Source organism: Salmo salar, chromosome 09 (assembly GCF_965601325.2).
Source record: "Salmo salar chromosome 09, fSalSal1, whole genome shotgun sequence".
In the NCBI taxonomy this organism is placed as follows: Eukaryota; Metazoa; Chordata; class Actinopteri; order Salmoniformes; family Salmonidae; genus Salmo; species Salmo salar.
This window is the reverse complement of record NC_138299.1, coordinates 81,973,538-81,996,233: the sequence shown is the minus strand read 5'-3', so window position 1 is coordinate 81,996,233 and position 22,696 is coordinate 81,973,538. Positions and strand designations below refer to the sequence as shown.

The window sequence follows — 22,696 nt, the reverse complement described above, 5'->3', positions numbered from 1 at the left end:
AACTTTTTTTTCTCTTCAGTATTAACCTTTTCCTTTCTAACAAAAACGGAAGCAATTAAATCGTTGGCCTTTCTCTGAAAGTGTAGAGGGCCCTCATTGTTCCCCACTGTGTTTGGGATAGTACATATGTGTAGAGTGTCTCTCTATTTACCATCAGCATGTATTTATTCACCATTCTGAATGTCTAAAGAATCCATATGTTCTTCTGGAATATCAACACAGAAATACTGGACATTTTAAGTCTTATTATGATGTCGATTTTACACAATTACAGTCATGATCTTGAATTGGACTCGCATTTTTCTGGTCTTGGTCTTGACTCGGTCTCACTCCCTCTCAGGTCTTGGTCTTGACTCGGTTTCGCTCCCTCTCAGGTCTCAGTCTTGACTCGGTCTCGCTCCTTCTCAGGTCTTGGTCTTGACTCGGTCTCGCTCCCTCTCAGGTCTGGTCTTGAGTCGGTCTTGCTCCCTCTCAGGTCTCGGTCTTGACTTGGTCTCGCTCCCTCTCAGGTCTTGGTCTTGAGTTGGTCTCGCTCCCTCTCAGGTCTTGGTCTTGACTCAGTCTCGCTCCCTCTCAGGTCTTGGTCTTGACTCGGTCTCGCTCCCTCTCAGGTCTTGGTCTTGACTCGGTCTCACTCCCTCTCAGGTCTTGGTCTTGACTCGGTCTCGCTCCCTCTCAGGTCTTGGTCTTGACTCGGTCTCGCTCCCTCTCAGGTCTTGGTCTTGAGTCGGTCTCGCTCCCTCTCAGGTCTTGGTCTTGACTCGGTCTCGCTCCCTCTCAGGTCTTGGTCTTGACTCGGTCTCACTCCCTCTCAGGTCTTGGTCTTGAGTCGGTCTCGCTCCCTCTCAGGTCTTGGTCTTGACTTGGTCTCGCTCCCTCTCAGGTCTTGGTCTTGACTCGGTCTCGCTCCCTCTCAGGTCTTGGTCTTAAGTCGGTCTCGCTCCCTCTCAGGTCTTGGTCTTGACTCGGTCTCGCTCCCTCTCAGGTCTTGGTCTTGAGTCGGTCTCGATCCCTCTCAGATATTGGTCTTGACTCGGTCTTGCTCCCTCTCAGGTCTTGGTCTTGACTCGGACTGGATTCGCTTCCGGTCTTGGTCTTGAATCAGTCTCGCTTTAGGTGGTCTCGAATACAATACTGCATTCGGCTATTGTTTACATATTGTTCGTCACATGAAATGCATCAGAAGATGGAAAATACAAGCAACAGAACATACCGGCACCACCTCCTGTCACCAAAAGGACCAACAGCATGAACAATCGGTAAAATACATTTACATTTAATTTTAGTCAACATTCTGGCTTGTAGAGACGATTGCATCTTTTTTTACAGCGACTTCTTTGACTGATATCCATGGAGTAGCCATGGTAACATTCTGATGTTTCGACAAAGTCAACCCGTCTGTTTTGCCCCATAGTTGCGCAGGCGTCGGTTTTGTTGTTAAACAACCAACATGTCTATGATTTTCTTATTTTTTTATCACCTTGGCACATTTTCAGATGTAAGTGGAGTATTTACAACTCTAAACTGATTACATGTTGTGCCCCCTATCTTATGTTCAGGAACCTTTGATTGTGAAGTCATTGGGGTTTCACACATCTTTCACCATGGAGTCATTGATGTAAAATCTAAGTTAAAATCATCAGATAATGATAGGCTCACCATTCCATTTTCTCAACCATTTAATCCAATAGCAAAAAATACAAGATACACATTTCAAAACTGTTCTATGTGAAGTGCTGAATAGAAAGAATAGTAGATTGTAAATATCATTTTCCAATGGCAGGTTGTGAGCATGTTGACAAATATTTCAGTCTAACACTTTCATTATCCTTATACAGTAGATGTCAAATTGATACATTTGAGGTAGAAATATAGACATTTAGAGCATTCAGCAGTTCAAAAAAATATACGTTATCTAGACACTACATAATTTTGTTTCAGTAGTTATCAGTTTTGAGCAGTTTTATTAAATTATAGTTAATTGTATTGTTAACAAATGACAAGAAAATCATAGCAAAATTGAAGTGATTATTGCATTTTGAAAAGCAGATACAGAGATTGAACATGTATCCAAATTGAAAGAGTGATTCGGTGCAGTGAACAAGTGACTGTTAATTTGTTTGTTGTACTCCGTCAATTAAAAATATGTGTAGAGTTCTGAAACATGAGCCATTTTGATGATCTGTTCAGATTTTTGTGCTTAAGAGATGTGAAAATGTACCACATTCTTGTGAAAATTCCAGCAAAGTAAATGATCTCAGCTGTTGCAGTAGTAAAGGAACAGTGTCAGTCTGTCTCCCTCTAGTGGCTGTAAGGATACATTATAGACCTCTCTAGCCAGAAGCTTCTTCTGGGGATGGTGGAACAGTGGAAGGTCATTTCTTTCCAGGGGTTGTGGTGCACTGGAACGCATGAGAAGGATAAGCAAATAGACAGGGTCCAGGCCCTAGAGGGAAGGAACTTGGTCCAGACAAAGTCATTTCCATGCTGGACTATCTCTCACCGCCTTGAAGTCTGTCTTCACTGCATCATCACATACAATCCCTGTGGGAAAGTTGAGGAAAGGGTGGAAGAGGGGAATGTGAGCATGGAGATGGGGGTGCGAGAACGATTGAGGTCAACATTCAGTGAATTCAATTATCAAATACATGTTATCTAAAATGTTAGTTTAGCTCGTTCCAACAGAGGTTTACATAGAATAACTTCTCCAAATGTTGTTTTCTGTTTTTGAAAATGATAGGTTTGGTACTGACCAAAGTGCTTGAGGAACACCACTTGGTTCTTCTAAATCTTCATCTCATATCTGCCACTGAATGACATAAGGGGAGGTCAGAGTAGAGGGCTGTAGAGAGAGGTGGTGTTCTCTGTAGAGAGAGGTGGCGTTCTCTGTAGAGAGAGGTGTTGTTCTCTGTAGAGAGAGGTGGCGTTCTCTGTAGAGAGAGGTGGCGTTCTCTGTAGAGAGAGGTGGTGTTCTCTGTAGAGAGAGATGCTGTTCTGTAGAGAGAGGTGTTGTTCTCTGTAGAGAGAGGCGGTGTTCTCTGTAGAGCGAGGTGGTGTTCTCTGTAGAGAGAGGTGCTGTTCTCTGTAGAGAGAGGTGCTGTTCTCTGTAGAGAGGTGGTGTTATCGCTACATTTAAAAATATTACCATCATAGATTGCCTGGGTGACTGTTTGAGAAATGTGCCTTTCTTTGTTTGAAGCAAAATTCTGGATTGGATTCATCATCTAACTGCCAGTGACTAGGAGAGTAGCTGTGCACACCCCAACCAAGCAGCACAGCTTCTTGACACAATGCCCTCTTAACACAGAAGCCAGCTGCACCAATGTGTCGGAGGAAACACCGTGCACCTGGAGACCGTGTCATCATGCACTGCACCCACCCCACCACAGGAGTCACTAGTGCACAATGGGACAAGGACATCCCTGCCAGCCAAACCCTCCCCTTACCTGGACGACGCTGTGCATCCCATGGGTCTCCCGGTCGCAACAGAGCCTTGACTCGAACCCAGAATCTCTAGTGGCACAGCTAGCACTGCAAAGCAGTGCCTTAGACCACTGCACCACTCGGGAGGCCTTCATGAAGGTTTTTAATGGAGATTCATAATCCCACAGTGAGGACTATAAAATCACTTTGAATAAAATCATACAGGCTTATCAATGTTAATATTAATTTTAATACATATTTGTGTTGTAGGAACTGAAGGCAGGGTGTGTGATCATGGGAGGGAAGGGAACTGGGGCGACTGTCAACAGGGGGTTGTTGTATTTAAGGAAGCACTCCTAGTTACTTGTCTGCTCTGAGCACCTCGTCATCATCGTCTTCTTCTCATCGCTCCACACCGCAGCACGGCCATGGCCTTCAGCGGCCATCATGAGATGGAGAGCCAGGGAAATGTCGATAAGTTCACGGAGTTACTTGGTAAGAACCACCTCATGATGTATCGGAATTGTACAATGTAAAAACAACTGTACGTTCAACGAAGATGTTAGATCGCAAAGGTTTTACCTCGTAGTACAGAGGGAATATGTGTTGTCATAATTGTACTCTACAGTAGATGTGTGTTTGTCAGTATATAAAAATAATCACAATGCACCAAAGATAATATGACAATAGGAGTCTAATAGGAAATAAAATACAAGTCTAAACCAGATATAGAAAATAGACCTATATGATGATATAACCTCTATCGTTTACAAGGGTTATCCAAGAACATGGTTGAGGAAGGCAGTGAGGTGAGTTATGTTATGATTCCCCAAATGTAATGAGATGGCATAGATCGGCCTTCTGTCTGGCCCTCCAGATCTCCAAGCCCGCGGAGTGAACGGCTCCACATCCATTGAAGAGAAACAGCAAGAGGGCCCAAAGCGGCCTGTCTCTTCACTAAGCCTTATTGAGCTAGAAACACATCTGCACTGTTTCCTAATAAGCAGTAGGGGGAGACGGACTGCAACTGTTACTCTACTGCAACAGCGGAGCTCAGGATGATTCTAAAACAAAGAAAGCTGCCTTGGCAAGGAGTCTGGTGTTCTCTTGCATGTTAATTTTACTTTTATTTTACATGATCAGCTGGTACAAAGAAATAAGACATTACTTTATTCACATGAAGGTAGTTCATGGATTCCATTGACACACTTCAAACATTGAATACCAGGAAGTTGCATAGATTGTTTGGTGTATCTCTTTTTATATTAAAGTTGGACAGGGGACCGTTGCTGGAAATGTACTGGAAGGGTGATCCAGGTGGTATGAGTCATCCAGATCTTTCTGGAGGTGAAACAGTAAAATACGGGTAGTTTACGAGGTAGCGGGAACAAGGTTTCCAGTAACAGCACACATAGAAGAGCTCTGCCTCAACACGTTACATTTTTAATGTCAGATCCTCTTGTTGATTCTCTTCATGGTCACACCCTTCTCCCCGGCGGTTGTACAGAGCTGTATAACAGAGAAAGGAGAAAAGAACACGGAGAGAGGTTTTATCAGAGTATTGGAATTAAAATATCCATTCTGTTGTACAGTATGTCACATATAAGTATAAACAACAGTCTCCCTCTTTATATGTCTCTTTCCTTTAATCACTCACTAACTCAATCACGCTCCTCCTTCTTTCTTTCTTTCTTTCTTTCTTTCTTTCTTTCTTTCTTTCTTTCTTTCTTTCTTTCTTTCTTTCTTTCTTTCTTTCTTTCTTTCTTCTTCTTTCTTTCTTTCTCTCTGTCTCAGTCTCTTTCTCTTACCATGATCAGCTTGTCCCCACTGATCTCAGCAGTGAAATGATACTGGGGGAACGGAATAATTATCTTGCCTCCTTCCATGGTGACGGTTGTCTAAGAGGGACAAAAAGAGTTCAGCACGTGAATCACAATCAGATGCAAAGTACAGTACATACGCTGTATCTCTTTGAATACTATTCCATGAGTTTAAAGAGCACACTCATTCATTTATTCATTCATTTATTCACTCACCACGAATTTAGAGCGTAGCATGCTCTCTAGCTCACACTCCTTTCCGATGGTGAATTTGTTAGTCAAGGTCCAGTTGGGAATAATCTGTGACCAGGTAAAATCGTCCCCCTCCTGAAGCACTTCTGTTATCACTTTGAAGTCAGTCTTGGCATTGGCAAACCCTGGGGGAAAAGTACAGAGGGTACGGTAAGGGTTATATGTTAAGGTTGGGGTTAGGGTAAGGGTAGGGGTAAGATATGGGTTAGGGTTAGGATTAGATTGATAGTTGCGGCTAGTGTTAGGATTAGAGTTAGGGTCATTGTTAGGATTAGAATTAGGGTTGTGGTTAGGGGTAGAGCTACGGTAGTGAACGGTGGGAGAGATTAATGGGGAAAGATTGAGCTTAATGACATACACATCTAATTAAAACCTTTTAGTTTGACTCAAACACATTAAACACATAAACAAATCTTTTAGAGTTTGACTTACCAATTGCCTCCAGAAACTCATCATAATTCTCTTGACTTTCAAGCTCATACGTCCCAGAGAATGCCATGGTGGTGAAGAACTGATCAGAGACAGCAGAGAACAGACAGGAACTCTAGAGAGGTGGGTTATTCTCCTTCTTTTGAAAGAATTCTTTCTTTTTATCATGCAATGTTCAGTGACTCACTGACAAAACTGCCTCATTCCCTCCCTCCACACACAGGCCTCACTGACAGCAGCACAAAGACTCCAAGAGGAAGTATGTAGGGCACATGCCAGTCATGGCACCTTGTCGTTCTATTGCCAATGCAATGACATAATGTTGCTGCACGCAGAAACAGTCAGGTACTCAAGTGTTCAGAAAAGTGGATTTCAGCTATGCTATTCACTATTGGGTTGCTGTTGCTTTAAGAAATGTCATATCGGATGTGATTGAGTCATACAGAACAAGTTTGTGCAGTATGACGGACAGATGTTCCTAATAAGATGCACTGCACATTGCAATAGTATTGCTTACGTAACACCACGTATGGTGGATACAGTGAGGGAAAAAAGTATTTGATCCCCTGCTGATTTTGTACGTTTGCCCACTGACAAATAAATGATCAGTCTATAATTTTAATGGTAATTTTATTTGAACAGTGAGAGACAGAATAACAACAACAAAAATCCAGAAAAACGCATCTCAAAAATGTTATAAAATGATTTGCATTTTAATGAGGGAAATAAGTATTTGACCCCTCTGCAAAACATGACTTAGTACTTGGTGGCAAAACCCTTGTTGGTAATCACAGAGGTCAGACGTTTCTTGTAGTTGGCCACCAGGTTTGCACACATCTCAGGAGGGATTTTGTCCCACTCCTCTTTGCAGATCTTTTCCAAGTCATTAAGGTTTCGAGGCTGATGTTTGGCAACTCGAAACCTTCAGCTCCCTCCACAGATTTTCTATGGGATTAAGGTCTGGAGACCGGCTAGGCCACTCCAGGACCTTAATGTGCTTCTTCTTGAGCCACTCCTTTGTTGCCTTGGCTGTGTGTTTTGGGTCATTGTCATGCTGGAATACCCATCCACGACCCATTTTCAAAGCCCTGGCTGAGGGAAGGAGGTTCTCACCCAAGATTTGACGGTACATGGCCCCGTCCTTCGTCCCTTTGATGCGGTGAAGTTGTCCTGTCCCCTTAGCAGAAAAACACCCCCAAAGCATAATGTTTCCACCTCCATTTTTGACGGTGGGGATGGTGTTCTTGGGGTCATAGGCAGCATTCCTCCTCCTCCAAACACGGCGAGTTGAGTTGATGCCAAAGAGCTCCATTTTGGTCTCATCTGACCACAACACTTTCACCCAGTTGTCCTCTGAATCATTCAGATGTTCATTGGCAAACTTCAGACGAGCATGTATATGTGCTTTCCTGAGCAGGGGGACCTTGTGGGCGCTGCAGGATTTCAGTCCTTCACGGCGTAGTGTGTTACCAATTGTTTTCTTGGTGACTATGGTCCCAGCTGCCTTGAGATCATTGACAAGATCCTCCCGTGTAGTTCTGGGCTGATTCCTCACCATTCTCATGATCATTGCAACTCCACGAGGTGAGATCTTGCATGGAGCCCCAGGCCGAGGGAGATTGACAGTTCTTTTGTGTTTCTTCTATTTGTGAATAATCGCACCAACTTTTATCATCTTCTCACCTAGCGATGGTCTTGTAGCCCATTCCAGCCTTGTGTAGGTCTACAATCTTGTCCCTGACATCCTTGGAGAGCTCTTTGGTCTTGGCCATGGTGGAGAGTTTGGAATCTGATTGATTGATTGCTTCTGTGGACAGGTGTCTTTTATACAGGTAACAAGCTGAGATTAGGAGCACTCCCTTTAAGAGTGTGCTCCTAATCTCAGCTCATTACCTATATAAAAGACACCTGGGAGCCAGAAATATTTCTGATTGAGAGGGGGTCAAATACTTATTTCCCTCATTAAAATGCAAATCAATTTATAACAATTTTGACATTTCATTTCTTTGTCAGTGGGCAAACATACAAAATCAGCAGGGGATCAAATACTTTATTCCCTCACTGTAGTATGGGGTTTAGGGGGCTGTTTATAGGAGGAGTATTGTTGAGATTTCTAGCTCACTCAGGAAAAGAAAACAATATATATATAAATAGATAAAAGAGAAGCAAATGGGTCTGATGTGTTCAATTAAATGGGGAATGAGTGATTTCTTTAAGTTTCTTAGATGCTCAAATATGTTACGTTATGTGCGAATGCGTAGCTTCACTAGAGACTTAAATTACAGCACCTGGTAATCACTTCCCCGTAGACGATCATCAGGAGCACACAGCCCGTTGGTATGTAACTGCTAACTACTCAGTCTAGCATTGATGTTTAAGTCACTTATATGTTTGTGCACTGAACGTTTACCTCACTGTGTTGGTGTTAGTTGGCCGGGAGTAACTTGTAGCTCGCTGGGTGCGGTAGCTCAGCGACCCAGATGCTATATAGCATTAGGCTATTATTATCAGCCATTTGCATTGTGCTGATTGTTCGGAGCACTCTGCTGGTTTCTGGTGGCGGTGGTGATAGCGGTGGTTTGGTTCGGTGATCCATGGTGGAGTGCCGCATTATGTTGCGTTTGTGTGTAAATCCTTTGGACGAGGCATGTGGTGGCATGGGTTCTGTGTCCTGTGACAGCGTCCATAGCAACCTGTGACGGCAGAGTCACTGTGCGCATGCTCCTCTGGCGCTGGGCATTCTGGGTGATGTAGTCGGTGCTGTTTTAAGCCAGATTCGCCACATCTTTGATGGTGTTGCAGGCTTATTTTGATGTATTATTATTATTATACTAAATAATATATCTGAATAATATATTGTCATTACTTGTTTGTTGTATTTCAAGTTTATGACCTGTGGTCATTTGATTTAAAATAAAATTAAGGACAAAACACGAGTCATGACATTGTGTGCTTCCTGGTGAGCCTTTTCGGAGGGCTAAATAACGAAAATCCGAACAGTCATAAACCACGGTTCTCCTTTACATGGATAATGCAAGTGCTAGAACATTCGTCACGAGACTAACTTCTGATAAGCAAACAGTCCACCCATAAAGCTGTCTGCTCATCTGTTGACTTACTAAGCAAATCATTACTGAGTGAAAGCCAAGAAGGGGATAGAGTCTACAGTTAAAGGACTATTTAAAACCCAGTTGGCAGAAAACACTTGCGCTTGAGTTAAACGCTAGAAAGTTGGCAAGATGGCAGCATCAGAGGAGGAACTGGAGAGGCTAAAACAGAAGCGGTCAGCAGCCCAGACTGCGTTCACTAAAAAGCCAATTACCTCACCTCCAGAGCTAGTGCACTGGGGGAATGTGAAATGAAAAGTGAGTGGAGGAACTTTAAAGTGGATCACTCCAGAGTCAGAGATGCAGGGTTTGAGTATGCCACGGCCCTGAGAGAAGTGGACGAGGATGAAGCCAAAAAGAAGGCGGAAAACATTGACGGAAAAACAGCAGAATGTGACTGTAAGTTTGATGAAACTGAACAAGTCATCCTGATCAGATTCTGGACAAGGTTCGCTGAGGCGTAGATTACCACCCTCACTGAAGAGGCTGGATCAGCCGTGGACCAGGCCGAGGACACCGATCACCACCATATGACCAGGAGGGAATGTGAATTGATTCATAGGAACCTGGAACGGGAGATCAACAACTTCGAACGAGGATTGGATGAGTGGAAAGATTTGATCCCTCGGTCCAAGGCAACAGAGTCAAAGGACCAGATCCGGAAGTTGAAGAAAAGGTGTGAAAAACTGTGGGATGAGTGGGCATGGATAGGCGGTTCTCAATCCGACGACGAAGGGAAACTGGGAAAAGTGAAAATTGTGGAGCAGGAGGAGCCAGTTGGGACTTACAACTACAGGCCCCAGATCAGCCTAGAATGTGCACGCTTGCCCATGTTTGCTGGTAATATGAGGGATTACTACCGCTGGAAAGCTGAATGGGAGGACTTGCAACGTCTGGGAAACCCTCATGGATTGGAAAATGTGAGAAAATTCCATCTCTTGGGAAGCCTAGATGAAAAAGTCAAGAGGGACCTCGTATTGTCCAGCTGTGGATCCGCCAACGACGTGTTCAGGCTCCTGGACAACAAGTACGGAAATAAGCCAAAAATAGTGCTGCTGATTGCACAAGAAGTGCAAGGACTTTGCCCCATCGAAGGAAACCATCCGAGGAAGACAATTGAACTGATTCAAGCCGTGGAGAGAGCTCTTCGTGACCTACAAGTCTTAGGGGAGGAAGATGCTGTGAAGAACCGAGTGGTTGTGCAGTCGATTGAAAGTAAGCTTCCTGACTCCCTGAAAGAAAAGTGGATAACACACAAAAATGACCCTGGAAGCGGGTTTTCACCACGCAACCACTTTGACTGTCTACTGCAATACTTGAAGAAGCAGGAGGACATTCTTGAGGAGCTAGACCAGCTACAGCCTAGCCCGGCGGACAATACTGAGAGGTCGAGCGAGAAGAAAAAAGAAAGGAGGGCATTCACCAGAGCCACATCAGGAAACACCCTAAAGGGCGCTCAACCAAGCTCATGCATCACATGTGGAGACAACGAGCATGGAGGTAGGCTGTTCGCCTGCAAGGTCTTCAAGAAGCTCAATCTGACAGGCAAGAAGGCTCAGCTTAGGAGAGCAGGAGCATGCTTTAAGTGCTTGCGCCTTCATGGTGACGATGGCGGCTGCACACAAAAGTATCTATGCTCAAAGGATGACTGTCAGAAAGAGGGCTCTTCAGACCACAATTACTTGCTCTGTCCAAAGTCACAGATCAAGAAGAAAGAGGAAAAGAGCGGAGAGCAGAGCGACGCAAAATTGGGGAAAAGGGGGCTTGGACTAACCAACAAACAGGAGGAGCTCCTTGACAAACTTTCTCCAGAGGTGCGAGCAGAGTTCAAAGAAGCCTTTTCAAATAAGATCACGACAAAAGTGTGTGCTAGCATTGGTTGTGAGCCAAAAGAGTGCCCTGTCATAATGATGCTACTGGATGTGACGACAAACTCTGGCCAGCTAGTCGGTACGTTGATTGATCTCGCTTCGCTTCAGATACTAATTATATCTCTAATAAAGCAGCACAGCGTCTCAAGCTAAATGGTGAGAACATTAAGTTGATTGTCCAAGGTGTTGGAGGGATGGAGAAAACCATTACTACCATGAAGTATACCCTGAGGCTGAGAGTAAAAACTCCCAGAGGTACAATAGCAGAGCACAAACTCCTCTGTTACGGCTTGGAAGATGTTGCGAAGGTGAACCAAGCTGTCACGCCACAGCAACTGCAGAAGTTCTTTCCAAATGTTCAACTCAGGGACTTGGTCCGGCCCGAAAAGATCGACCTGTTGATTAGCCACAGAGAGGGTCGCCTTGTCCCACAGCCAGTCAGAGTAGTTGGAGACCTCGTCCTCTGGGATGGTCCCCTTGGGAAGACTGTTGGTGGAACGCATCCTGACCTCTTTGAAGTGATAGACCTAGCAGTGCACAGGTCTGAAACACATTTCGCTAGGTCAATGAGAACAGCTTCAAGGGCGTACAAAGAGATTCTCGTGAAGACGGGAGGACCCAGTGGAGTTTCGGTGGAAGAAGACGACGCAATCCTCCGAAACACTGCAACTACCAACAAAGAAGTTTTTGAATGGTTTAAGTGGGACAGTATTGGCGCCGCCTGTGATCCTCAGTGTGGTGGCTGCAGATGCGGTAGGTGCCCCCCTGGAGGCAAGGAAATGACCCTAGGAGAGGAAAGAGACTTGGAGAAAATAAAGGAATGTCTGACCTACGTGCAAGCTGACAAGCACAGCGACTCCCCTCACTGGGACGCAGCTTACCCGTGGAAAGGAGACCCCACAACACTGCCTGACAATCGACGTGCAGTGGAAGCGACCTTTTTAAACACTGAGAAACGACTGGAGAGGGAGCCGGAATGGAAGGCTGCGTACAGAGAGCAAATCCACGATATGGTCTCAAGAGGGGCTGCCGTTAAAGTCACCCAGGAGGAAATCGATAGCTGGAAGGGACCTAAGTGGTATATCAGTCATTTAGTTGCTCCTAATCCTCACTCAAAAACTACCCCTGTAAGAATTGTCTGGAACAGTAGCCAAGAATTCATGGGAATAAGTTTAAATGACCTACTGTACAAGGGTCCTGATGTCCTAAATCAGATAAGGGGCGTGCTTCTGAGATTCAGGACTGGGTTGTACGCCGCACTGGGCGATGTGAAAAAAATGTACAACTCTGTCTGGCTAGAAGACAAAGAAGTACACCTCCATAGATTCCTCTGGAGAGACAATCCTGAGGAGGTGATCGAAGTCTTTGCTGTCGTCAGGGTCAACATTGGCGATAAACCTGCTGGTTGTATCGCCCAGGTGGCAATGAGAGAAACAGCCAACCTGCCCCAGTTTGCAGACATGGTTGAGGAGCGCAGAGTTGTGGTAGAAGATAGTTATGTGGATGACATCTTGACGTCCCACAATGACTTGCAGATACTGGAGAAAATCACCAAAGGAGTGGAAAAGATCTTAAAGGCTGGAGGCTTCTCCCTTAAGCCATGGGTCTTATCAGGTCAAAGTGGGAGGTCCGCAACCACAACTGATGCCAGTATCAGTAAGACAACTGTGAGTGTGCCCAAAACGCTGGTGTTACCCAACCAGATGCGGGACGAAGAGAGCAAAGCACTTGGAGTCGGCTATGAACCAGAGACCGACAAACTTCGTGTGATGACCTCTGTAAATTTCTCAAAGAAGAGAGGAAAGATGAGAACAGGAGTTGATTTGCGCGAAGAGGAAGTCAGGGGTAAAACTCCAAACCCATTGACCCGTCGGATGCTGCTAAGCCAGATCGCTGGATTCTACGACCCCATTGGTCTTGCCACACCCGCAAAGCAGAAAGGGGTTATGCTTGTGAGAGAAGCTTACCAAGAAGCGAGTATAAGCAGTCCAGTTAAGGACACTTGGGATGACCCACTCTCACCAAAACTACGAGAGGCTTCCATAAGACTCCTCGAAGAATATGTGAGACTTGCCCAGATCAGGTTCGAAAGAAGCCTCACACCAACTGGAGCCATAGGCCATCCAATGGGAGTCACGTTTTCAGATGGGAGTGAGGCTTCCTACGGCGTGGTGCTCTATCTCCGTTGGGAGACGCAGAATGGGGTCGTAGTAAGGCTGGTTGAGTCAAAAGCAAAGCTTACCCCTCTCAACCAGAAAGGAGACGTGATTAAGGCAGAGGTATGTGGTGCTGTCTTTTCGATCCGCCTGAGAAAATACCTTGTAAAGCACTGCCGCATCAAGGTCGCACGCTGGGTCCACTTCGTGGATAGCCAAACAATCCTGGGAGCAATTCACAAGGATAGCTATGGCTACCAAACTTTCTTCGCTAACCGCATCGGAGAGATCCAGAAGGCTGGACCAGTGGAAGACTGGAGGTGGATTGAGGGCAACCTGAACATAGCAGACATCATCACAAGGGGAGCAACTCCTGAGGAACTCGATGAAGGGTCAGAGTGGCAACAAGGCCCAGAGTTCCTGAGTTGGCCTGAGGCTGAGTGGCCTGTGAAGACGGCCAGTGAGATAGTGACCAGCGTGGCTGATGACGTTAAAAGGTTGCAGAGAAGAGCGTTCTCAGCTGTAGTCACCAGGTCTCAGGCAGAAAAATTGTCAGGCCCCAGCAATACTGATGTTGGGGCAGACTTGCAAGACTCCGCACCGCGACCGCAGATGAAAGACCAAGGTCCAATTCCAGCAGTAGAGAGGCCAAAGAGGAAGCCCTGGGGTGTAGCTCTAGTGCGCCTTGTTGGGCCCGAACGATTCAATAGCTTGTCTAAATTGTGTGGAACAATCGCCTGGGTTCGAAGAGCGGCAGAATCCTGGCTGAGGACAAGCTACCAAGCCTCGAGCTCAGCAAACTGGGAGGTGAGGGGGCCCAGGCTGTCTGTGGGAGAGAGAACAGCAGCTTTCCAAGACCTAGCCCTTGCAGCCCAAGACGGCGTGAACTTTCAGGATACGACCTTAAACCGCCTTGTTGTGATGAAAGATGACAACAATGGACTCTTACTTTGTGGTGGTAGAGTCCAGTCTTGGAATGAAGACGGAACCGCTGTACCTTTAATCCCGTTCCGGTCGTGGCTGGGGGCCTTGCTTGCGAGGGAAGCTCACGAAGCGAATCATGAAGGGGTGGCTGCCACACTGCTGCACACTAAAAGAAAGGCCTGGGTTGTGCAAGGTCGGAGGACAGTGAAGAAGGTGGTCAACAGGTGCATCACTTGCAAGAAGCAAAGAGCCCGGCTCTGCCGGCAAGTGATGAGCGCTCTTCCTCAGGAACGTACCAGTAGAGCGAACCCATTCGAGTATACTACACTAGACCTCTTTGGACCCTTTGAAGTGAGGGACGCTGTTAAGAAAAGAACCAAGAAAAAGGTCTGGGGAGTCGTGTATTGCTGCATGACTTCCAGAGCCGTCCATGCTGATCTCATCGATGACCAGTCTTCTGAGAGCTTTCTTCAGGCCTACTCCCGGTTCACTGCTCTAAGGGGGCATCCCAAAAAGCTATGGTCAGACAGAGGCACAAACTTCTTGGGAGCCAGGCCTGCTGTGAGAGAGCTACACAAGCACCTGGCCTGTTTGCAGAAGGCTTTTGTTGAAGACAAGTCTGCCAGAAATAGCACAGAGTGGCAATGGGACTTTCATCCTGCAGACTCGCCACACAGGAATGGAGCAGCAGAGACAGCTGTTAAGCTCCTTAAAAGAGCTCTTAACCTGTTGGGTCTAGGGGGCAGCATTTGCACGTCTGGATAAAAAAAATGTACCCGATTTAATCTGGTTACTAATCCTACCCAGTAACTAGAATATGCATATACTTATTATATATGGATAGAAAACACTCTAAAGTTTCCAAAACTGTTTGAATGGTGTCTGTGAGTATAACAGAACTCATTTGGCAGGCAAAACCCTGAGACATTTTCTGACAGGAAGTGGATACCTGATGTGTTGTATTGAGTTTAAACCTATCCCATTGAAAAACACAGGGGTTTAGGAATATTTTGGCACTTCCTATTGCTTCCACTAGATGTCACCAGCCTTTACAAAGTGTTTTGAGTCTTCTGGAGGGAGATCTGACCGAACAAGAGCCATGGAACGGTGATGTCCCATTAGACACCTGGCGCGCTACTTCATGTTGGGTACCCTCGTTCCAATACGTTATAAAAGGCTATGCATTCGTCCACCTTGAATATTATTCATGTTCTGGTTAAAAAAGGCCCTAATGATTTATGCTATACAACGTTTGACATGTTTGAACGAACGGAAATATATTTTTTCCCCTCGTTCATGACGAGAAGTCCGGCTGGCTTACATCATGTGCTAACGAGACGGAGATTTTTGGACATAAATGATGAGCTTTTTTGAACAAAACTACATTCGTTATGGACCTGTGATACCTGGAAGTGACATCTGATGAAGAGAATCAAAGGTAATGGATTATTTACATAGTATTTTCGATTTTAGATCTCCCCAACATGACGTCTAGTCTGTATCGCAACGCGTATTTTTCTGGGCACAGTGCTCAGATTATTGCAAAGTGTGATTTCCCAGTAAGGTTATTTTTAAATCTGGCAAGTTGATTGCGTTCAAAAGATGTAAATCTATAATTCTTTAAATGACAATATAATATTTTACCAATGTTTTCTAATTTTAATTATTTAATTTGTGACGCTGACTTGACTGCCGGTTATTGGAGGGAAACGATTTCCTCAACATCAATGCCATAGTAAAACGCTGTTTTTGTATATAAATATGAACTTGATAGAACTAAAAATGCATGCATTGTCTAACATAATGTCCTAGGAGTGTCATCTGATGGAGATTGTAAAAGGTTAGTGTATCATTTTAGCTGGTTTTATGGTTTTGGTGACCCTGTCTTTGACTTGACAAAACATTACACACAACTCTTGTAAATGTACTGTCCTAACATACTCTAAATTTATGCTTTCGCCGTAAAACCTTTTTGAAATCGTAAAACGTGGTTAGATTAAGGAGATGTTTATCTTTCAAATGGTGTAACATAGTTGTATTTTTGAAAAATTTGAATTTTGACATTTATTTGGATTCAAATTTGCCGCTCTTGAAATGCACCTGCTGTTGATGGAGTGCACCACGGGTGGCACGCTAGCGTCCCACCTAGCCCCAAGAGGTTAACAGTCTTGGCGGAACAACTGGCTGCTACACCTGGGGGGAGTTCCAGACCCTTCTCTACTCTGCAGCCAACTTGACTAATGAGCGACCCATCGACGCCAGGGCACAGGAACAAGAGGACTCAGTGGAGTACTTGACCCCCAACTCGCTTATCCTGGGGCGCACCGGACAGGGAGGTGACATACACGGAATCGACATGGAAACCCGCTCTTGGCGCAGGCTGAGTGCTGTCCAGGCTGGAGTCGACAGGTTCTGGAAGAAATGGAGCGAACTGGCAGGACCAAACTTGTTCATACGACACAAGTGGCACCGAGCAGAGAGAAGTATCAAGGTTGGAGACGTAGTCTGGATTGCAGAACAGAACGCTCTGAGGGGGCAGTTCCGGCTCGGCCGGGTTGCTACAACATATCCAGACGAGAAGGGGGTTGTCCGGGATGCGGACATAACAACCTGCATGGGTCTTCCTGCTCCCATGGTTCCCAGGGCCCGGAGCAAGGACTCTACCATGCACACGAAAATCGTCATTCGCAGGGATGTGAGGAGGTTGGTGATCTTGATTCCTGCTGAAGACCAAGAGGAGGTAAGATAAGTCCTCGCCATGGGTACCCAAAGACTGTGACTCTGTGTTCTTTGCTTAGCTAGCGGGTAACCCTGGGAGGCAACTGAGTGCTTTGAGGGCAAACCTACACTCAGTAGGAGGAAAGGTGGTGGAGCCTACCTCCTTAGTTAATACATGTTTGTAAATGCCTACAAAGACTGGACTTTAGTTTGAAATTCTCACTGAGAGACTCAAGAGACTGTGCCCTCCTTGGATCTTCGATCAGTCGGCCAAGTGGGAGGTGTTGAGATTTCTAGCTCACTCAGGAAAAGAAAACAATATATATATAAATAGATAAAAGAGAAGCAAATGGGTCTGATGTGTTCAATTAAATGGGGAATGAGTGATTTCTTTAAGTTTCTTAGATGCTCAAATATGTTACGTTATGTGCGAATGCGTAGCTTCACTAGAGACTTAAATTACAGCACCTGGTAATCACTTCCCCGTAGACAATCATCAGGAGCACACAGCCCGTTGGTATGTAACTGCGAACTACTCAGTCTAGCATTGATGTTTAAGTCACTTATATGTTTGTGCACTGAACGTTTACCTCACTGTGTTGGTGTTAGTTGGCCGGGAGTAACTTGTAGCTCGCTGGGTGCGGTAGCTCAGCGACCCAGATGCTATATAGCATTAGGCTATTATTATCAGCCATTTGCATTGTGCTGATTGTTCGGAGCACTCTGCTGGTTTCTGGTGGCGGTGGTGATAGCGGTGGTTTGGTTCGGTGATCCATGGTGGAATGCCGCATTATGTTGCGTTTCTGTGTAAATCCTTTGGACGAGGCATGTGGTGGCATGGGTTCTGTGTCCTGTGACAGCGTCCATAGCAACCTGTGACGGCAGAGTCACTGTGCGCATGCTCCTCTGGCGCTGGGCATTCTGGGTGATGTAGTCGGCGCTGTTTTAAGCCAAATTCGCCACATCTTTGATGGTGTTGCAGGCTTATTTTGATGTATTATTATTATTATACTAAATAATATATCTGAATAATATATTGTCATTACTTGTTTGTTGTATTTCAGGTTTATGACCTGTGGTCATTTGATTTAAAATAAAATTAAGGACAAAACACGAGTCATGACATTGTGTGCTTCCTGGTGAGCCTTTTTGGAGGGCTAAATAACGAAAATCCAAACAAGTATAGTATGGGATATAGGGGTCTGTTTATAGAAGGTTTGTAGTATGTGGTATAGGGGACTGTTTTTATAGGAGGTGTATAGTATGGGGTATAGGGGGCTGTTTGTAGGAGGTGTATAGTATGGGGTTTAGGGCTGTTTATAGGAGGTGTCTAGTCTGGGGTATAGGGGGCTGTTTATAGGAGGGTTGTATAGTATGTGGTATAGGGGGCATTTTATAGGAGGTGTATGGTATTTTGTAAAGGGGGCTGTTTATAGGAGGTGTATAGTATGTGGCATTGAGGGCTTTTTATAGGAGGGTGTATTGTCTGGTGTATAAGGGCTGTTTATAGAAGGTATATAGTATGGGGTATAGGGGGCTGTTTATAGGAGGTGTATAGTATGGGGTTTAGGGTGCTGTTTCCTCACTCAGACCGACTCATTTGTTACATCTGGGAATCTGAAAGTAGAAGAAACTGTAGTTATTTGTATAGTTTCTATAGTAACAACATCATTACTTTGTGCTGCATATGCATTCAAGTCAATGCTAATGAATACATTGTCTGAGGCCATAGAGGTAACTGTAATGTATTACTTATTAGTGGGAGTCAGGTTCTGGTTCAGGTGGTACATATTCCCAGACCACAGAATTGGGATTACAAGAATGGACATACATGGACTGGTGGCAATATTGGGTGTACCACAGGCATTGAATGTTTAGTATTCAATACAAACTCAATGACGCCATGGGAATGTTCAATGATGATGTTCAATGATGTTTATTTGAAAGCACATAGTTCTCATATGCCACCCATACAATTAGAAGTAGTACAGACAAAGCAGCCCAGACTATTGCAATCCCATGGAAAAATGCCATGATCTGAGAGAACATTTCCATTATATTTATTGTAATACTATGCTCCAGAAAATGGGAGAGTAACTGGGGAGGAGGTATCATATGTCTGCCTGATGCTCAGTTTTTCAAAACGTATTTGTGTGGATACAGTACCCATTGTGCTACAAATGCTACCCTTTTCCCCCCTCGCTAATTTAAAAGATACGCTCCTTATGTTTCCAGCAACGGGTGGCTCGATACTAAGTTTCCTGAAGTCCCACATGGAGATGGAAGTCATCTTGTCAGAGGACAGGGCAAGGGAGAGTTATGATGGTGAGAAGAAGCGGGGCAGAAAGAAGGGCGTGAGGTGCATACCCGAACCGGCTGCGAAATACAAGTCAAGTACTTTCACCTTTGGGTCAAGTACAGGAGATACAAATGCAGTTGATTGATAGTAAACTTGAAATTGATCCTGACAAAAATGAGGAGAAAGAACCTGCATTGTCAGTCGAGAAGAGAGCTTCCGAGTCTGACCCAATGATCAGGAAAATGCCCAAGATGTCCCAGTGGGCCGATTCCGGTTGGCCAGATAGCTTTGTCCGGCCGGCCTGCCAGATAGCTAAGTCCAGCCAGCCAGATAAATATGTCCGGCTGGCCAGATCTAGCTATCTGGCCGGACCTAGCTATCTGGCTGGCCAAGCTGTCTGGCCGGCCGGACTTAGCTATATGGTAGGCCAGACGTAGCTATCCGGTCAGGTCCAGCCGGCCAGATAGATTGGTCCGGCCGACAGACTGGCCTGAAAGCTAAGGCCATCCAGATAGCTTGGTCCGGCCAGCTAGATAGCTAGGTCCAGCCGGACAGATAGCTTCATTAAATAGTACCAGCAAAAAAACAGTCTCAACGTCAACACTGAAGAGGTTACTGCGGGATGCTGGCCTTCTAGGCAGAGTTGGAAAGAAAAAGCCATATCTCAGACTGGCCAATAAAAAGAAAAGATTAAGATGGGCAAAAGAACACAGACACTGGACAGAGGAACTCTGCCTGAAAGGCCAGTATCCCGCAGTCGCCTCTTTACTGTTGACATTGAGACTGGTGTTTTGCGGGTACTATTTAATGAAGCTGCCAGTTGAGGACTTGTGAGTCGTATGTTTCTCAAACTAGACACTCTAATGCACTTGTCCTTTTGCTCTGTTGTGCACCGGGGCCTCCCACTTCTCTTTCTATTCTGGTTAGAGCCAGTTTGCGCTGATCTGTAAGGGGAGTAGTACACAGTGTTGTACGAGAACTTCCGTTTCTTGACAATTTTTCGCATGGAATAGCCTTCATTTCTCAGAACAAGTATAGACTGAGGAGTTTCAGAAGAAAGTTCTTTGTTTCTGGCCATTTTGAGCCTGTAATCGAACCCACAAATGCTGATGCTCCAGATACTCAACTAGTCTAAAGAAGGCCAGTTTTATTGCTTCTTTAATCAGAACAACAGTTTTCAGCTGTGCTAACATAATTGCAAAAGGGTTTTCTAATGATAACTTAGCCTTTTAAAATGATAAACTTGGATTAGCTAACACAACGTGCCATTGGAACACAGGAGTGATGGTTGCTGATAATGGACCTCTGTACGCCAATGAAGATATTCCATAAAAAATCTGCCGTTTCCAGCTACAATAGTCATTTACAACATTAACAATGTCTACACTGTATTTCTGATAAATTTGATGTTATTTTAATGGACAGAAAATGTGCTTTTCTTTCAAAAACAAGGACATTTCTAAGTGACCCCAAACTTTTGAACGGTAGTGTATATGCTATATTTTATTTGTTGTGTTGTTTCCTGTTTGGACCCCAGGAAGAGTAGCCTATAGGCATCTGCTAATTGTGGATCCTTATAAATACTACAATTATAAATGATGAAGAGATTGAATATGCACACTGATGGCAGATACGATTTTGTCAATCTCTCAAGATACTTTGTAAAATAATGTTGTTATCCCAATATAGATGTTGATATCTCACCAAGTGTCCAGCAGCAAGTGATCAAGAAATATAATGAATTCCTGCAACATCTGGATTGTTAGGTATTTCTCACAGCCCAGATTTCTCAACCTCAAAATCCCAGTAAGTCCTGACAAAAATGGTGGCCTACTTTTCCTCCACAATGACATTGATGGAGGTCCTAAGGCATGAACTATCAAATCAAATGGATTTGTTACATGCGCCGAATACAACAGGTGTAGACCTTACAGTGAAATGCTTACTTTCACGCCCTTAACCAACAATGCAGTTTTAAGAACATACCAAAAAATGTAAGAGATAAGAATAACAAATGATTAAAGAGCAGCAGTAAATAACAATAGGAGGGCTATATACAGGGGTACCGGTACAGAGTCAATGTGCGGGGGCACCGGTGTCGAGGTAATTGCGGTAATATGTACATGTAGGTAGGGTTATTAAGTGACTATGCATAGATAATAACATAGAGTAGCAGCAGTGTAGAAGGGGTGGGGGTGGGGGGGCAATGCAAATAGTCTGGGTAGCCATTTGATTGGATGTTCAGGAGTCTTATGGCTTGGGGGTAGAAGCTGTTTAGAAGTCTCTTGGACCTAGACTTGGCACTCCGGTACCGCTTGCCGTGCGGTAGCAGAGAGAACAGTCTATGTCCAGGGTGGCTGGAGTCTTTGACAATTTTTAAGGCCCTCTGACACCGCTTGGTATAGAGGTGCTGGATGGCAGGAATCTTGGCCCTGATGTACTGGGCCGTATCCACTACCCTCTGTAGTGCCTTGCGGTCGGAGGCCGAGCAGTTGCCATACCAGGCAGTGACGCAACCAGTCAGCATGCTCTCGATGTTGCAGCTGTAAAACCTTTTGAGGATCTGAGGACCCACGCCAAATCTTTTCAGTCTCCTGAGGGGTAATAGGCTTTGTCGTGCCCTCTTTACGTCTTTCTTGATGTATTTGCACCATGATAGTTTGTTGGTGATGTGAACAAGAAACTTGAAGCTCTCAACCTGCTCCACTACAGCCCCATCGATGAGAATGCGGGCGAGATTGGTCCTCCTTTTCCAGTAGTCCACAATCATCTCCTTTGTCTTGATCACGTTGAGGGAGAGGTTGTTATCCTGGCACCACACGGCCAGGTTTCTGACCTCCTCCCTATAGGCTGTCTCATCGTTGTCAGCGATCAGGTCTACCACTGTTGTGTCTTCACAAGGATCTGAGGACCCATGCCAAATACTTTCAGTCTCCTGAGAGGGAATAGGTTTTGCCGTGCCCTCTTCACTACTGTTGGCTTACTTGCAAAATGTTCCAAAAATATGTGTTACATACAGTACATACTTAATGAACACAACTGGCCTACAATACAGTCATTGAACCTACTGTACATTATACCAGCTTTGACCAGGATTTGTACCTGATTCATCTAATCTTCTTGATTGATGATTGTGATCAGTTATATCTGGTGTGTTGGGCTTATAGTGAGATTGATATTCAATGTCATTTTCACCACTGGTTTACAAGCATATTGTCAATATCTGACTTGACATACAAGGTAAAAATGAACATAAGGATTGGGTCAGGTTTTATAGCAAAGTTTATTCTTTAAGGCAGCACCCAGTTGTTGTGGGTAGAGAAGGGTTAGATAGATCCTCTTGCTGATTCCACTGTTCCATTCTCTCCACTGGCAGCAAAACACTGGGTGGAAGGTAGGAGAGAGAAGATGGTAAGAAGTCATCATACAGTTTATAGTGTTGGCTAAAATAGAATTGTTGAAGATTATACAATGGTACAGTCATACGGGATGCTTTGAATACACAGGATGGTTAATCATCACCTGGCATGTGGCAATAACATCTCTCTCTCTTTTTCTCTCTCTCACCCTCTCTCTCTTTCTCTCTCTCTCACTCTCTCTTGAATACAAAATGAGAAGTATGAAAAAATCGGAAGCTTTTTGCTGCCTTTTTCAACAATATCGTCACCATATTCCTTTGTACTGCTTTCAGATGCCA

At 44.8% G+C, this 22,696-nt stretch overlaps 1 protein-coding gene across 1 annotated transcript; it reads right to left on the bottom strand.

The window, feature by feature from the left end:
• Positions 1-4,525: 4,525 nt before the first annotated feature.
• Positions 4,526-6,309, bottom strand: LOC106611950 (gastrotropin). Its single transcript, XM_014212652.3, has 4 exons — positions 5,928-6,309; positions 5,460-5,620; positions 5,232-5,321; positions 4,526-4,932 (listed from the first exon to the last, which is right to left on the bottom strand). The coding sequence occupies exons 1-4, from the start codon at positions 5,992-5,994 to the stop codon at positions 4,873-4,875; spliced, it is 378 nt and encodes a 125-aa protein (XP_014068127.1). The 5' UTR covers positions 5,995-6,309; the 3' UTR covers positions 4,526-4,872.
• Positions 6,310-22,696: the final 16,387 nt, after the last annotated feature.

Coding starts and splice junctions, on each gene's coding strand:
- LOC106611950 (XM_014212652.3), bottom strand. CDS start 5,994: ATGGCATTCTCTGGGACGTATGAGCTTGAAAGTCAAGAGAATTATGAT. Junction 5,621..5,927: donor TGAGTTTCTGGAGGCAATTG/GTAAGTCAAACT, acceptor CTTTTCCCCCAG/GGTTTGCCAATGCCAAGACT. Junction 4,933..5,231: donor GTGGGGACAAGCTGATCATG/GTAAGAGAAAGA, acceptor TCTGTTATACAG/CTCTGTACAACCGCCGGGGA.